Source organism: Eretmochelys imbricata, chromosome 3 (genome assembly GCF_965152235.1).
Source record: "Eretmochelys imbricata isolate rEreImb1 chromosome 3, rEreImb1.hap1, whole genome shotgun sequence".
In the NCBI taxonomy this organism is placed as follows: domain Eukaryota; kingdom Metazoa; phylum Chordata; order Testudines; family Cheloniidae; genus Eretmochelys; species Eretmochelys imbricata.
Genome location: NC_135574.1, coordinates 120124362 through 120141879, shown reverse-complemented (window position 1 = coordinate 120141879; position 17518 = coordinate 120124362). Strand labels below are relative to the sequence as shown.

The following is a 17518-nucleotide window of genomic DNA, read 5'->3' as shown; positions in this document are numbered from 1 at the left end:
TGATGAAATGCGCTGGGCCGAAAGCAACTGGCCTTTCATCCTGTCCGCCACTGCCACAAAGAGCTGGACCAACTTCCTGAACAGTTTAGTTCTCTCTGTGTAGAAAGCAAGCGCTTTTCAGAAGTTCAGAGTGTGGAGTCTCTGCTCCCTGTTGTTAAAATGAGGTTTAGGGTAGAAAACCAGAAGGAAAATGTCCTGGTTGATGTGGAACTGCGACACAACATTTGTGAGGAATGCAGGGTGGGGCCTGAGCTGAACTTTGTCCTTAAAGAACACCGTGTAGGATGGGTCTGAAGTCAGAGCCCTGAGCTCAGACACCTTCTTGGCCGAGGTTATCGCCACCAGGAACGTGACATTGTAGGAGAGGTAGAGCAGGGAGCATGTTGCTAAAGGCTCAAAGGGGTGCCCCATGAGTCTAGAGAGGACCAAGTTGAGGTCCCAAGCAGGAACTGGTTATCAAACATGCGGGTACAGCCTGTCGAGCCCCTTTAGGAAGCGGCTGACCATGGGGTTACAAAAAAACCAAGCGGCCTTGTATACCCAGGTGGAATACCAAGATGGCAGCAAAGTGCACTCTTATAGAAGGTAACGAGAGACCCTCCTGTTTCAGATATAGAAGATAGTCCAGAATGTGCAGCACTTATGCTAGTATCAGTGGCGAGTCGCGCTGTGCCGATGAGATTAAAAATCTCTTCCACTTGGCAAGGTACGTGGCCCTCATCGAGGATTTTCTACTGCCAAGGAGGACCTGTCTAATCTGGTCTGAACAGGAAAGCTCTGACAGATTCAACCATGGAGCTTCCATGCTGTGAGATGGAGCGACTGCAAGAGACTGTTGGAGACATCCGTGATCCTGTGTGAGAAGGTCCGGGAAGAGCAGCAAGGTAATCAGGGCTCCCACTGACATGTCTAGGAGAGATCTGGACCAATGCTGACGAGGCGAGGCCGGTGCTATCAGTATGACCCGAGCATCATCTCTGCGCATCTTGAGCAGGACCTTGTGAACAAGTGGTATCGGCGGGAAGGCATATAAGAAATCCCCTTCCCAGTGGAGGAGGAACAGATTCTGGAAGGAGCAGAACTGCTGGCACTTCCTGTTGCGTCGTGTGGCAAAGTGATCGATCAAGGGAAATCCCCACCTCTGGAAGACTGAAGTTGCAACGTCTGGGCGAAGGGACCACTCATGGCTGCGGAACGACCTGCTGAGGCGGTCTGCAAGTTTGTTCTGAATCCCAGCCAGGTATGACACCTGGAGGTCGACTGAATGTTCTACACAGAAGTCCCATAGCATGAGGGCTTCCCGGCACAGGGAAGAGGAGTGTGCGTCCCCGTTTGTTGACATAGAACATTGCAGCCGTATTGTCCATCATGACTGAAACACATTGTCCAGTTAGGTAAGGGCAGAATGTCTGACATGCTAGGCGCACCGCTCTGAGCTCTCTGACATTGATGTGGAGGCACAGATCTGCTTGCAACCAGAGGCCTTGGTTCCTGCGGTACCCCAAATGAGCTCCTCAACCCAAATCCAATGTCCGTCACCAACGACAGGGATGGCTGTGGGGCAGCAAAGGGGACTCCTGAGCACACCTGCTGGGCGTTGGTCCACTACCATAGTGAATCGAGGACCAGGGGAGGCAAGGTCACCATCTTGTCCAAGCCGTCCTGGGCAGGTCGATAGACTGATGCTAGCCACGACTGTAGTGGCCAAAGCCTGAGTCCGGCATCTTGTACCATGTACATAAGGCTGCCATGTGCCTGAGAAGCCCCAGGCACTTTCTTGCAGCAGTGGTGGGAACCTGCATGACACCCTGGATCATGTCGTTGAGGGCTTGAAACCTCACCTGTGGGAGGAATGCCCTGGCTTGGGTCAAGTCCAGTACTGCCACTGTGAACTCTATCCTCTGGACGGGGGACAGAGTCAATTTTGCTTCATTTAGGAGCAGACCCAGGTTGTCGAAGGTGGCTTTGATAAACGCGACCTGAGTTTCCACTTGTGTCCTGGAGTGGCCTTTGATCAGTCAGTCATCGAGGTACGGAAATACCTGTACCTGATGTCTCCGCAGAAAAGCGGTGAAGACAGCCATGCATTTGGTGAATACTCGAGCTGCTGCTGACAGGCCGAACGGAAGGACAGTAAATTGGTAGTGGGAACCATTGGCCACAAACCTGAGGAACTTCCTGTGGTTCTGAGTGATTGCGATGTGAAAATACACGTCCTTCAAGTCGAGGGCGGCATACCAGTCTGCTGGATCTAGTGAAGGGATGATGGAGGCCAGGGAGACCATGTTGAACCTGACTTTCTTCACGAATTTATTGAGCTTGCGTAGGTCCAGGATAGGCCTGAGGCCGCCTTTGGCTTTTAGTATTAGGAAATACCGGGAATAGAAGCCCTCGCCCCTGTGCTCCAGAGGAACCTCCTCCACCACCCCTAGTGATAGGAGCAACTGCACCTCCTGAATGAGAAGTTGCTCGTGAGAAGGGTCCCTGAAAAGGGACAGGGAAGGAGGGTGGAAGGGCGGGAGGGCACAGAATTGGATGGAGTATCCCCTCTCTACTGTGCGAATCACCCAGCTGTCCGAGGTGATAGGGGACCATGCACGGTAGAAAGGGGATAGTCAGGAGGAAAAGGTAAGGCGGGTTAGATCCAGTTCGTGATCTGGTGCGTCATCCTCGACTGCACCTTCAAAAGGCTGGTTTAGGGCCAGAGGGCTGTTTGGGCTGGCCAGAGCCCTGAGTTGAGGAAGGGTGTTGCCTCCTCCTGCCACTCCTGCTCCTCCTCCGAGAACCGTCCTGGCAGCTCTGCTGCTAGAACCTTTGAGGGGGTTCTAGCAGAGCGGGTGGAAGTGTCTCCACTGCGTGGTGGGGGCATGCAGGCCCAAGGATTTGAGGGTGGCTCGGGAGTCTTTCAGGCTGTTCAGCCGCTTGCCTGTCTTTTCCGAAAACAGTGTCCCGCCCTCAAATGGGAGGTCCTGAATGGTTTGCTGGACCTCGTAGGGCAACCCTGAGATTTGGAGCCAAGCTTTGCGCCTCATAGCTACCCGCATCACCATCACTCTAGTGGCGGCATCTGCAGCGTCTAATGTAGCCTGCAGGGAAGCCCGGGAGACTAGCTTCCCTTCCTCCACCAAGGCTGTGAACCCTGCTCGGGAATCCGAAGGGACGAGTTCCATGAACTTTGCCATTGCTGCACAGGTGTTGTACAAGTACCTGCTCACAATGGCCTGTTGGTTAGCGATACAGAGCTGCAAACCACTGTCGAGTAGACCTTTCTCCCCACAAGATCTAGGTGTTTAGCATCCCTGTTCCTTGGGGAGGGTCTTTGGAAGCCCTGTCTCTCACACTGGTTAGCCGCACCGACCACCAGCGAATCAGGAGGTGAGAGTATAAATGCTCGAACCCTCTGGAGGAGATGAAATACCGCTGCTTGTTGCGATTGGCAGTAGGTGCAAGGATGCCGGCGTCTGCCACAAGGTCTTAGTGGTGTCCACAATGGTCTCTGCAAGTGGCAAGGGTATACGTGAAGGTCCCGAGGGCGCTAGGATGTCCACCATGGAATCAGCCTCCTTTACCACATCCTCAGCCCTGATGCCCAGACCCTGGGCAGCCCTACGTAGCAACATACGGCTATGGCTGTCCCCACCAATGCTTCGTGCAGTGATGAAGGGGAGGAAGCATGTGCCAGGAGTGGAAGCTCCCTACCATCTGCCCCTGAGGGGTCACATGACTCTTGAGGCAGTGTTGGAGGTGGTGGTGCCATCGACGATGCCAGGGCTGTGGATGTTGAAGCAGGTGTCAGCGCAGTCATCAGCCCTACAGGAGGGAGCTACATCGGCACGCTCACAAGAGCCACTGGAAGCAGGGGCCCTGGTGCCAACATCAGTCCTGGGGCCGCCGGTGCCTGCATCAAGGTCAAGCGTGGGAGATGGGTGTGTTGATGCCATGAAGGGCGGTGCTGAGGTCGGAGCCAAGCACAGTGCTGGAGTCAACAATGGAGCTGGAGGCAGAGGTGTCAGGACCGTAGACACCGAGGGCAGATGCATAGCAGAAGGTGGACGAAGGTGGCAGAGGCCACGGAAGATGTCCCAGAGCATAGACCCTGGGTTCCTCCCTGGCCCTGGCCAAAAGCCCAGGGGGTCCAGAAGGGCCACTGAGGCGGCTTCTGCCACTGCGGAGGCCATGCCTGGGGCTCTCTCATGTCTCTGCTGGACCTCGACCTGCGACTTCTGCTCCACCCAGAGCAATAGGAGACGGACTCTGACTTCGAGGTCTCAGACACTGAAGACCACGGAGGAGCTGATCCTCGGTGTCTTGAATGTCGAGAGCTCAGGGAGTGGGTAGGCTCTCTGTCCAAGCAGGTAGGTGCCGAGGAACATGGCGAGGGGGATTGTCTTGACATCATACCCGGCTTCCCCTTTGAATGCACTGGAGGACGCGAATCCACTGGTTCTGAGGGTTCCTCCCTGGCAGGCGAGAACGGTGCCGTAAGATGGAGGAGGTCCTGAGCAGCCTGGTACGCTTCCAGCAACGATGGGAGCTGCAGCTGCTGTGTAGGCGCCAGTAATCGAGGTGGGGCCGGACTCAACTGCCGCACTTGGGCAGGAGTTGACATGGCCCCGGCAGGGGATCCTGAAGAGTGGGCCACCTGGGGTCACATGTCTCGTAACTTGGCTGGAGGAGAACAGTCACCCGGCTTCTTCTTTTGAGACACTGGTGAGTGGGAACGGTGCCTACTATCAGATGGGCCACATGAGGAGCTCTGTCAGTGCTGAGTGTCTCGGGAAAAGACTGTTACCTAACTTTTCATAACTGTTGTTCTTCGAGATGTGTTGTTCACGTCCATTCCAATTAGGTGTGTGTATGCTGGACGTCGGAAAGTTTTTCCCTTAGCATCTCCCATCAGGAGGGCAGGGGAGCCCCCTAGAGTAGCGCCCTCATGGTGGTATATATATTACCCTGCCAGCCCGACCCCCCCTTTGGTTCCTTCTTGCTGTTGACTCCAACAGAGGGGAAGGGGAGGTGGGTATTGTAATGGACATGAACAACACATCTCAAAGAACAACAGTTATGAAAAGGTAGGTGTCATAAATATACAGGGAAGGGTAACCATCTTTCTGTATACAGTGCTATAAAATCCCTCCTGGCCAGAGGGAAAACCCTTTCACCTATAAAGGGTTAAGAAGCTAAGGTAACCTCGCTGGCACCTGACCCAAAATGACCAATGAGGAGACAAGATACTTTCAAATCTGAAGGTGGGGGGGAACAAAAGGTCTACCTGTCTGTGTGATGCTTTTGCTGGGAACAGATCAGGAATGCAGCCTTATAACTCCTGTTAAGTTAGTAAGTAATGTAGCTAAAAATGCGTTAGATTTCCTTTTGTTTAATGGCTGGTAAAATAAGCTGTGCTGGATGGAATGTATATTCCTGTTTTTGTGTCTTTTTGTAACTTAAGGTTTTGCCTCGAGGGATTCTCTATGTTTTGAATCTGACTACCCTATAAGGTATTTACCATCCTGATTTTACAGAGGTGATTCTTTTACCTTTTCTTTAATTAAAATTCTTCTTTTAAGAACCTAATTGATTTTTTCATTGTTCTTGAGTTCCAAGAGCTTGGGTCTGTGTTCACCTGTACCAATTGGTGAGGATTATTATCAAGCCTTCCCCAGGAAAGGGGGTGTAGGGCTTGGGAGGATATTTTGGGGGAAGACATCTCCAAGTGGTCTCTTTCCCTGTTCTTTGTTTAAAACGCTTGGTGGTGGCAGCATACTGTTCAAGGACAAGGCAAAGTTTGTACCCTGGGGAAGTTTTTAACCTAAGCTGGTAAGAATAAGCTTAGGGGGTCTTTCATGCAGGTCCCCACATCTGTACCCTAGAGTTCAGACTGGGGAAGGAACCTTGACAGTAGGTAACCGTCTTTTCTTCTTCGAGTGATTGTTCACGTCCATTCCAATTAGGTGACTTCCAAGCTTACCATAGGAGGAGGGTAGAAGTCATGGAACGATTGATTGGAGAACAGCTCTGCCGACTGCTGCATCATCTCTGGCCTGTTGGTTAACAGAATAGTGGGCTGTAAACATGTGCACTGAAGACCAGGTGGCTGCTTTACAGATCTCATGGATAGGGACCCGAGCCAGAAAGACTGTCGAAGATGCCTGTGCTCTGGTTGAATGGGCCGTAATTGCTGGGGCTGGAACCTTGGCCAATTCATAGCATGTGCAAATGCAGTCTGCGATCCAGGATGATATGCGTTGCACAGAGAAGGAAGACCCTTCATTCTGTCAGCTATGGTGACAAACAATTGAGTCGACTTGCGGAAAGGTTTCGTTCGCTCTATATAGACCGCCAAGGCTCTCCGGACATCCAGGGTGTGTAGGCTGCAGTGTCCCAGGCTCACGTGGGGTTTTGGAAAGAACACCGGTAAGCAAATGTCCTGACCCATGTGGAATTGGGAGACCACCTTGGGGAGAAATTTAGGGTGTGGTCTAAGCTGCATCTTGTCCTTATGAAACACTGTGTAAAGCAGTTCAGAGGTGAGGGCTCTCAGCTCAGACACCCTCCTTGCCGAAGTAATGGCCACCGGGAATGCCACCTTCCAAGAGAGGTAGAGGAGGGAGCAAGTGGCCAGGGGCTCAAATGGTGGGCTCATGATTTGGAGAGGACCAAGTTTAAGTTCCAGGTTGGGACAGGTGGGCCAGAATTGGGGGAACCCCCTTTCCAGACCTTTGAAGAATCGCCCCACTATGGGATTAGAAAACACCAAGCGCCCAGACTCCCCTGAATGGAAAGCTGAAATGGCTGCCAGGTGCACTCTTATGGAGGAAGGGGATAGACCCTGATGCTTAAGGCGCAGGAGGTATTCTAGAATAACTGGGAAGGGAGCCTGGAGTGGTTGAAGGCACTTGGGTTTACACCAACAGGAAAACCTTTTCCATTTTGCCAGGTAGGTAGCCCTAGTGGAAGGTTTCCTACTGCCGAGGAGAATCTGTCTCACCGACTGAGAGCACTGTCTGTCCATGGAATTTAGCCACAGAGTTACCAAGCCATGAGATGCAAAGATTGCAGGTTTGGGAGAAGGAGGCACCCGTGGTCCTGCGTGATCAGGTCTCGGTGGAGGGACAGGGCAATAGGGGCATTCACGGACAGCTCTATAAGGGTTGTATACCCATGCTGTCTGGGCCAAGATGGGGTGATCATGATTACCATCGCCCTGTCCCTGTGAATTTTAAGGAGGACCCAGTGGACAAGCAGGATAGGAGGGAAGGCATACTTCAGACCCCAGCCCCATGGTGTTAAGAACGCATCAGCGACCGAGCCTGGACTGTGGTTTTGGAATGAGCAGAACTGAGGGCACTGACTGTTGCTCTCGGGGGCGAAGACGTCTACTTGGGGATAACCCCAATTCTGGAAGACTGACTGTATGATGTCCAACCTGATTGACCACTCATGCATGTGGTAAGACCTGCTGAGGCGATCCGCAAGCTTGTTCCGCACTCCTGGGAGGTAGGATGCTTTGAGCTGAATGGATCAGGCTATACAGAAGTCCCAGAGAAGGAGAGCCTCGCAACAGAGAGGTGAGGAGCGGGCTCCGCCTTGTTTGTTTATATAGAACATGGCAGTGGTGTTGTCTGTCAGGACTGTCACGCTGTGACCTTGTAATGTGGCATGAAAGGTTTGGCAGGCCAGATGAACTGCCCTGAGCTCCTTCAGGTTGATATGGAGAGGTATCTCGTCCCTCGACCACAAGCCTTGCGTCCTCAGGTCCCCTAAGTGTGAGCCCCAGCCCAGAACTGATGCATCTGTTACTAACGTCAGAGAAGGTTGGGGCTTGGCGAAGGGGTCCCCTGCACAGACCACTAGTTGGTCCAGCCACCAGCACAGGGATTCTAGCACCTGAGCCAGGATTGTCACCATGCAGTCCAGGGGGCCTCTGTACGGACAGTAAGACAGTGCGAGCCATGCTTGTAAGGGTCTGAGTCTCAGTTGGGCATGCCTGACCATGTACGTGCATGCTGCCATATGTCCTATCAGCTGTAGGCAACACCTGAATGTGGTAGTGGGATACCAAAGCATTGAATTTACGATCTGCTCTATGGCCTGGAATCTGGGCTCTGGAAGGCTTGCTTTTGCCTGTATTGAGTCCAGGACTGCCCCTATAAACTCTAACCTTTGGGTGGGTATGAGAGAAGATTTGGGCACATTGAGGAGGAGCCCCAGCCTGTGAAACATGTCCATGGCCATCATCATGTGGGACTGAACCTCTTTCTTGAACAACCTGTGAGAAGCCAGTTGTCGAGGTACAGGAACACTCGAACCTGCCTTTTCCGCAGGAAGGCTGTCACCACCAACATGGATTTCATGAACACTCAGGGGGCTGTGGAGAGGCCGAATGGGAGAACCATGAACTGGTAGTGATGTTGGTTTATGGCAAACCAGAGGAAGAGTCGGTGTGTCAGATGAATAGCGATATGAAAATATGTGTCCTTCATGTCGAGAGCAGCATACCAATCCCCCAGATCCAAAGATGGAATAATAGTGCTCAGGGAGACCATGTGGAACTGGAGCTTGACCAAAAATTTGTTGAGTCTGCGAAGGTCTAAAATGGGTCAAAGACCCCCCTTTGCCTTGGGGATTAGAAAGTAACAGGAGTAAAACCCCTTTCCCCTTAGATCCTGCGGAATCTCCTCCACCACACCTATCTCAAGGAGCGAACGAACCTCCTGCATAAGGAGTTGCTCGTGAAAGGGGTCCCTGAAGAGGAACGGGGAAGATGGGTGGGAGGGAGAGGAGGAGGAAAACTGGAGAGTGTATCCCACCTGTACTGTGCGTGGGATCCATCGGTCCGATGTTATATGGGACCACGCATGGTAGAAGTGGGTTAATCAGTTTAAAAATCATGGGGATGGATCCGGGAACTGGGTTGGTACACTGTCCTCAGGCGCGCCTTCAAAACCCTTGCTTGTTTCCAGGTTAGGGCTTATTCTGGCCCTGGTTAGGTGTGCTGTTCTGTCTGCGCCTGTTATTTCTGCCCCGCCTGCGATACGGCTCCTGCCTGGGTCAGGGTTGATACTGCCTCTGCTGCGGAGGCTGAGGCTTGAAGGGCTTTCTCTGAGTTGCTGGCGTATACAACTACAGCGTAGCAACTTCAGCGTGGCTCTAGAATCCTTGAGGCTGTGCAGCCTGGAGTCCGTTTGCTCCGAGAAAAGGCCTGAACCCTCAAAAGGAAGGTCCTGGAGGGTATTCTGGACCTCTGGAGGGAGGCCCAACGCCTGGAGCCACGCTGAGCGTCGCATGACTACCCCAGAGGCAATGGTTCTGGCCGCGCGAATCGAGGGAGGCTTGCAAGGAAGTCTTAGCCACCGCTTTCCCTTCCTCGATTAAAGCTGCAAACTCAGGGTGTGTGTCCTGGGGCAGGCGATCCTTAAACTTGGACACTGCCATCCAAGAGTTGAAGTTGTGTCTATTGAGGATCACCCGTTGGTTGGCTATGCATAGCTGGAGGCCCCTGAAGGAGTAGACCTTTCTACCGAAGAGGTCCAAACGCTTAGCTTCCTTGGCCTTGGGGACTGAGGCTTGTTGGCCGTGTCGTTCCCTTTCGTTGACTGCTGAAATGACTAGGGAACAAGGAGTCGGATGCCAGAACAAGAACTCATACCCCTTGGAAGGGGCCAAGTATTTCCTTTCTACCCCCTTAGCCGTCAGCATGATGGAGGCTGGGGTCTGCCAAATAGTGTTGTAGTTGGACTGTATGGTCTTTATGAAAAGGAGAGCAATTCTGGAGGGACCCTTGGGGGCCACAATGTCCACCATAGGATCCTCGTGCTTGACCGTTTCTTCCACCTGAAGGCCCATATTGAGGGCAATTCTGCGGAGCAGCTCCTGGTGAGCCCTGTGGTCTATTGGTGGCGGTCCTGACACTGACATACCCACCACCTCGTCTGGGGAAGAGGTTGTCCTCATCTAGACCCTCCTGTGTGTCCCCACAGACCTGGGTCACTTCAGGGCCCTGCGGGGCTGGCACCTCTTGAGGTGTCGCAGAGCTTGGCGCCATCTTGGATATTGGGTCTGGGGGCGCCGGTTGCTCTTGTGAGTCTGGGGGTGGCCAGGAGAGAGTGGCATCCCTTGTCCTTGATGGGTGCCTGTGTGGCGACTTGGAATGGCTACCATAGCTAGAGCGACCAGAGTCGGCCTCAGATCCCAAGGATGCTGACTGAGTGGACCACAGCAGTGCCGAACATTGAGTGGTCGCAGGGTGCCAGGGAGTGGTGCCTGGCTGACCAGGACAACGAACGGTACCGGGAGTCCCGCGGGTGGCACTGGCTGGTTCGCCTCCAGTGCTGTAACCTCACGCTGGGTTGTGGGCACCGGGGAATAATGGGATGCCGAACTCGACCAGGAGTGGTGCCGAGATGGTGACCTGAGCGGCGCACCATTGCTGGCTTCCCTCTGGATAGCAACCTTCTAGGTGGTGCCGGAGGGGGCTCGGCACTGACAACTCAATGAGGTCTTTTGCTGCCTCAAAAGTGTTGGGTGTGGAGGGATGTTCAAGGACCTCCTCCAACCCCTTGTCGGCACTAAATTCGCTGGGTACCGGACTCAACAGGCCCTGTGGCGCCAGAGTCGACAGTGCAGCTTCTTGGCTTGGGCCCGCAATGTGTCTTTGCGTGCCGGGAACATCTCTGAGCGGCTTAGTAGCTCTTTGGGGAGAGCGCCCTCTTTCTTCGTGCTTGTGCCGCTTAGTCGGTGCCGGAGAAATCGACCAGTGCCGAAGTTTGTTGTCCCGTCTCGGTGCCGATGATTTGCGGTGCCAGGTCACACACGGATGCTGGGGCACTTGGCACCGAGGACGCCAGTGCCGGTTGGTTGGAGGCTGGAGGTTGTAACGCAGCCTCCATGAGCAACTGCTTAAGGCGAAAGTCTCTTTCTTTCTTAAAAAGAAAAGGAGTACTTGTGGCACCTTAGAGACTAACAAATTTATTTGAGCATAAGCTTTCGTGAGCTACAGCTCACTTCATCGGATGCATTCAGTGGAAAATACAGTGAGGAAATTTATATACACAGAGAACATGAAACAATGGGTGTTATCATAGATACTGTAAGGAGAGTGATCACTGAAGATGAGCGAATACCAGCGGGGGGGGGGGGCGAGGGAGAGAAGAAAACCTTTTGTAGTGACAATCAAGGTGGGCCATTTCCAGCATTTCTTTCTTGGTGCACAGCTTAAAGGCCTTGCAGATCTTGCAGCGCTCTGCCTGATGAGACTCTCCCAGACACCGGAGACAGGAATTGCGTGGGTCGCTGCTGGGCATAGACTTGCGGCACGTGGCGCAAGCTTTAAAACCCTGGGCTTGCAGCATTCACCGCAGCCCAAGGCTGGTGCTGGAAGTAGCTTCCAGACACCTGAGACAATGGATTTCTAACTACTGATAACTAACTGATAACTACATATGAAAGGCTAAGGGATCACCCACAAGCGAGAGAGAGAGAGAGAGAGAGAGAGAACGTTCCAACACTGCCACAGACGGTAAGAAGGAACTGAAGGGGGGTCGGGCCGGCAGGGTAATATATACACCACCATGAGGGCGCTACTCTGAGGGGCTCCCCTGCCATCCTGACAGGAACTGCTAAGGGAAAAAATTCCGACATCCGTGCACGCAGCGCACGCACCCCTAATTGGAATGGACGTGAACAATCACTTGAAGAAGAAGAATCCTTTCTCGGTGCCGAGCTCGCCAATGGCACCAGGGCGTTCCACATCGAGGATGACACAGTAGGGGTCGGGTCTCCCAAGCCTGGGTCAGAATGGGGGCGTAGAGCTGCCTCCATCAGGATCTCCTTGAGCACTGTTCCCTTTCCTTAAGAGTTCTCAGACAGAACTTGCAGCACATCTTACAACGATCTTTCTGATGGGTCTCCCCAGGCACCGTAGACACGACAAGTGCGGGTCACTCTTTGGCATGCGCTTGGTGCAGGCCACACAGTTTTTGAAACCTGGGGAACGTGGCACATCACGGCTCCAGGAAGCGGAGTGGGGGAAAAGGGGGTGGGCAACAAACTCTATACTAAGACACTAATAACACTAACGAACTAACTATATACAACCAGATAAAGAATGAACTTGCTGAGCAAGAGCTACGGGAAGTTCCAGCCACTGTCACTGGCGGTAAGAAGGAACTGAAGGGGTAGCAGGTCGGCAGGGCTATATATTAGGCACCACGAGGGCGGGACTCCAGGGGCGCCCAGGACGACCCAATGGATGCTGCTAGGGGGAAAATCTTCAAGCCAACGAGCAAGTGTGCGTGCACACACTTGATTGGAATGGACATCAACAAGCACTTGAAGAAGAATAACAGAAAATCACTTTTCTGTGTTTGTGAGAGATTGTTTAGATTTACATCTTTACTACTCTCACCAACCACCTCTGGGAGAGAGAGAGAGAGAAATGAGCGCATATAACAACTTTTGGAACTCCACTGACCGCAAGAAGGTGAATCAAACAACATTATTAAATTGGGAAATGTGTTCTATCTAGAAGGGGATTCAGTGAAGTTGATAAATAACTGCTGTCTGATTTTTAGCAAGGAAGTGTATCATTACTCATCTTCTCACTTTGTTTTGATGCCAGCTTTCAGTGAATACCTGTTGTTTCAAAGACTGCTTGATTACTTAATGTATAACATCCTTCTTCTCTTATATTGCTAATGTTTCCACAGATAAACAGAGGTCCCTGAGGGGGTATTTTAAGGACCAGTGTCTATTGGCTTCACCTGCGTATTATCCCTTCTTACATCTGAAGTCATAAAATGGGGATACTCTGGTCCAGGTTGTGTCATTTAGACACAGGTCCCAGATAGGGAAAGTGGGAAGCGACACCACCCCCAGGGGAGCTCAAGAAGGGACTATGTCTCATAAAACACAATCCTTTCCCCAGAATGCAGGGGTAGAGCACACACTGTAGCAGCCCTTTGGGCGATGCAGCATGTTCCTCATTCACTTGACCTGCTTTGGGTTCCAGTGCTGTGGATGAGGATGGATCTGCCACCACCACACACCCATTGGCTACTTTGTGTCCCCAGTGGCATAGGAGGGCCCTACACAAGGGGGATGGCATAACTGGGCTCCAAACAGGTTTTGGTTTAGGTTCCCATAGATTAGTATGTGCTGAACACTGTCTCATGGTAGGTTTGTAAATTTCCCCTTTTTATTGTCTATTCTATCCTGTCCTCTTTGTAAGCTTTGAACCTACATCACTGAAATCAATAGGAACTTTGCCATTAACTTAAAAGGCTGCAAGACATCTCTTTGCAGTCCACATACCCTAGTGCATCTATATTTATTTCACAGACCATTGTATTTCTTATTCGTCTTAAGGTGCACACTTATTTGGTGCTCACAATTTCAGTTACATTGTTCAAATTGATATGGTTATCATATTTCATTTTATCCAGCCAAAGTACTTTGCCCTTTAAAGGCCTTCTTCTGGCTTATGCTTGAGGCAAACAGGCAGGCATTCTGCTGTCTTACACCCACTGTAGAGACGCATACCACAAGATCTAGTCTTTATTTCAGACCTATCTCCTACTAAATGGGCTAAAAATGAAACAAAGCAGTGTGTCAAGATTTTGTATTGTATATTAGTTAGATGAAGACTATACACCGCAAAGCAGTTTGTTGCCTGCTCCAGTAATTACCATCAGCTGGGAATTTCTTGGCACGTTCCTCAAAGAACCATTCCCCAGTCTTCACTTTAATGTCTCTGAAAAACAAACAAACAGATATTTGAACCTTTTTCACAGTTTCCAAGATGAATTTTCAGGACCATATACATGTGCACTTAAGGCAAAAATCTAATTAACAGTCAAAGACTACAGAGTAATCCTTCTTAACTGTACAGTATAACTAATGGGAGATCACTACAATCTGACCCTGAGTTCAGCTTTGTGATCAGCTTTGTGCTCCCTGTAAGAACTCTTCTGCCCTGACATATTATCTAGTGTTTAGAGCAACACACTGGAAGTCAAGAGTCCTTGATTCTATTCCTAGCTCTGCACCTGACTTGCTCTGTGACCTCAGATAAGGCCCTTAGGGCTAGCTTGCTGTTTACTGCCATAGCCTAGCTTGAGGGAATGTAAAGGTACTGTAGTGTGCGCTCCTAGGTGTAAGACAGAATGGCTATATAAGAGCAGCACATGCTGCAGTGCCATAACCCTAGAAGGTGCAACACAACTCCCTCCTCATTGATGTGGACAGTGTGGTGGTGCCATGGCCTAACCCTAACCTTACCCTGCTCCTCTTTCAAGAAGCTAGTGCCACTGGTAGCAACTGTCATGCACATTACTTGCATGCATCAGGATCATGAGATCAAATGGGTGATATTTTAATGAGTATGAAATGCACATAAGGACAGATCTTTGAGAAAAATTCAAAAGCCTGTAACTAAACAAAACCAAAAAACTATATATAATTCTGACTGAAATTCACAAAGGCCAGGAAATGCAGCGGTTGAGTTGCCATGCTGGTTCTCAATTCATTCCCTTTTAAAATATGGTACAATGTTTAGGAGGCTGTGTGCTTTTGTTTCAGCTTGGTTTTAGGTTCCATTTTTAGGCACCTAAATAAGTGTCTTTGTATTCAGAGGAGCTGAACACCTGCAACTTTAACTTACTCCACTGGAAATGGAGTATGTTCAGCTCCTCTTAAAATCAGGCCATTTATTTAGGTGTCTAACCATAGATTATGGTGCTTAATTTAAGACAATGGAATCAGAAAATTTGGCAGTAGAGGTTCTGGTATAACTGTTCTGGACACTGCTTTAAATCCATATAATGTGCTATGATTAGGCTTGAAGGATTAGATTTGTATCGGTAAATGCAGGTAAACATCTATTTCACCATACACACACAAACTGAAGAAGAAATATTTCCATCAATAATATAGATAGACAAAGTAAGAAACGTACTGCTTGAGAATTTATTAAAGTTTGACTTGAGGATATTTACTTTGTATATTTTGACATGTGATGTAGACAATTTGTGTTTTGATGGTTATAAAGCTTCAATTTTTTGAATCTCAACGTCTACTATCATAAAATAATTATTGTCTGCCCCCCCTTGTGTGAACTCCCCCCATAATTTCCCACAGCTGTGAAAATTTAAATCTATAAATGAAGAAAAGATGCTTAAATCCCATAATTTTGTGCAACTGTGAAAATTTAATCAGATAAAATAAAAAAAATGCTGTGGATCGGATACAAAGTGCCATCAAATGCATAAAACAATCAAAGAAAAACAGACAAAAATAAATATATTTTCTCCAATCTCATTCTATTATTTCTAACTTTAGCAGGTGAAAATATTCAGACCGAAGTGTTATTTTTAAGTTTTCTTAGATTCATACATTTTAAGGCCAGAAGGCCTTATGACCATCTAGTCCACGGGTGGGGAACCTTTTTTCTACCAGGGACCACTGACCCACGGAAAAAAATCAGTCATGGGCCACACACAGCCCAGCGGGTGGGGGGGTTCGGGGCCTCCCCTAGGCTCCAGGGTAGGGACAAGGGGAGAAATGAGGGGTTCAGTGTGCAGGAGGGGGCTCTGGGCTGGGGGCTGAGGTGTGGGAGGGAGTGAGGGCTCCAGGCTGGGGCCAAGGGGTTTGGAGTGCAGGAGCATGCTCACGGTTGGGGCAGGAGGTAGGGAGGAAGTATGAGGTGCGGGGTCTGGGAAGGAGTTAGGGTGCGGGAGGGGGTTCCAACTTGGGGCAGGCTCCGGCCGGGCGACACTTACCTCAGGCGGCTCCTGGTCAGTGGCACAGCGTGGCTAAGGCAGGCTCCCTGCCTGCTGGGGCTCCGTGCTGCTCCCAGAAGCAGCCGCCATGTCCAGCCCCTAGGCAGAAGGGTGAGGGGGCTCTGCATGGTGCATGCTGCCCAGGCCCAAAGTGCTGCCCCCGCAGCTCCCATTGGCCATGATTCCCAGCCAATGGGAACTGCGGAGCCAGCGCTGGGGATGGGGGCAACGCGTAGAGCTTCCCTGATCGCACCTGCTCCTAGATGCCACAGGGACATGCTGGGAGCAACACAGAGCCAACCAGACTTCTGGCAACCTGGTGAGCAGGTGCTTGCGGCTCAAGCCCCGTGAGGGGGCGGAAGAGAGGGCACCAAGGCTCGGGGCTTCCGGCCTGCAGCACAGAGACTTGCCATGGGCCAGATGAAATGAAGCAGCGGGCCAGATCTGGCCACAGGTTCCCCACCCCTGATTTAGTCTGACCTACACACCACAGGCCAGTGATCTTCACCCAGTAATTCCTGCCTCAAGCCTATATCTTGTGGTTGGACTTGAGCATATTTGCTAGAAAGACATCCAATCTTGACTTAAAGACTTCAAGTGATGGTGAATCCATCACAACACTAGGTAACTTGATCCAATGGTTAATTACACTTACTGTTCTAAATGTGCACCTTATTTCTAGCTTATATTTATCTAGCTTCAGCTTCCAACCACTGGGCATTGTTATGCCTTTGTCACATTTAAGAGCCCTATGCTACCAGAACTACTCCCCATGTGGCTATATATAAACCATGGATTAGATAAATAGAGTTAACTTCTTAAGTTTCCACTGTAAGGCAAGTTTTCCAGACCTCATATCATTCTTGTAGTTCTTTTCTGAACTCTTTCCAACTGTCCAACACCCTTTTGGAGTGTGGAGACCAGACCTGGACAGACTATTCTAGTAGCAGTCTCACCAGTGCTGTACATAAGAACAGCCATACTGGTTCAGACCAAAGGTCCAACTAGCCCATTATCCAACAGTGGCCAATGCCAGGTGCTCCAGAGGGAATGAACACAACAGGTAATCATCAAGTGATCCATTCCCTGACGCCCATTCCCAGTTTCTACCAAACGTATGTATACATAAATTATATCAACTTCCTGTTTGATTTTCCCCTGGTTATACATCCAAGAATTGCATTAGCCAATTTAGCCACAGTAACACACAGGGAGCTCATATTCAGTTAGTTATTCATCATGACCCCTGAGGTCCTTTTCAGTGTCACTGCTTCCAAAACAGAGTCCCCAATCCTGTAAGTGACCTACATACGTTGTCTGTTGTTCAAATGACCTCATCTCACCAAGTGATCTAGACTGCTCTGTATAATTGACCTATCCTTATCATTATTTACCATTTTACTTATTTTCATGTCACCTGCACACTTTGCCAGCAAAGATTTAATATTTTCTCCTAGATCATTGATAAACATACAAAATAGCATTACACCAAGAACAGATCCCTGTGGGAGCCCACTAGAAACACCTGCTTTGGATGATGACTCCCCATTTACAATTATTTTTTGAAGTTTATCAATTAGCCAGTTTTTAATCCATTTAATATGTGATATATTGATTTTGTATAGTGCTAATTTTTTAATCAGAATGTTATGCGGAACTAAATCAAACACCTGACAGATGTCTAAATCCATACTATGTCAATACAGTTACCTTTATCATCCATACCTGTAATCTCATCAAAA

The 17518-nt window shown here is 50.1% G+C and overlaps 1 protein-coding gene across 3 annotated transcripts in view; it reads right to left on the bottom strand.

Annotated features, from left to right (window-relative positions):
- Positions 1–17518, bottom strand: part of SYTL3 (synaptotagmin like 3) — a 67011-nt gene that overhangs the window by 30462 nt on the left and 19031 nt on the right. For all 3 annotated transcript variants that reach the window (XM_077813279.1, XM_077813280.1, XM_077813281.1), the window contains one exon: positions 13686–13750. In XM_077813279.1, coding sequence (XP_077669405.1) covers positions 13686–13750 — 65 coding nt within the window. The remainder of the gene's footprint in view (positions 1–13685; positions 13751–17518) is intronic.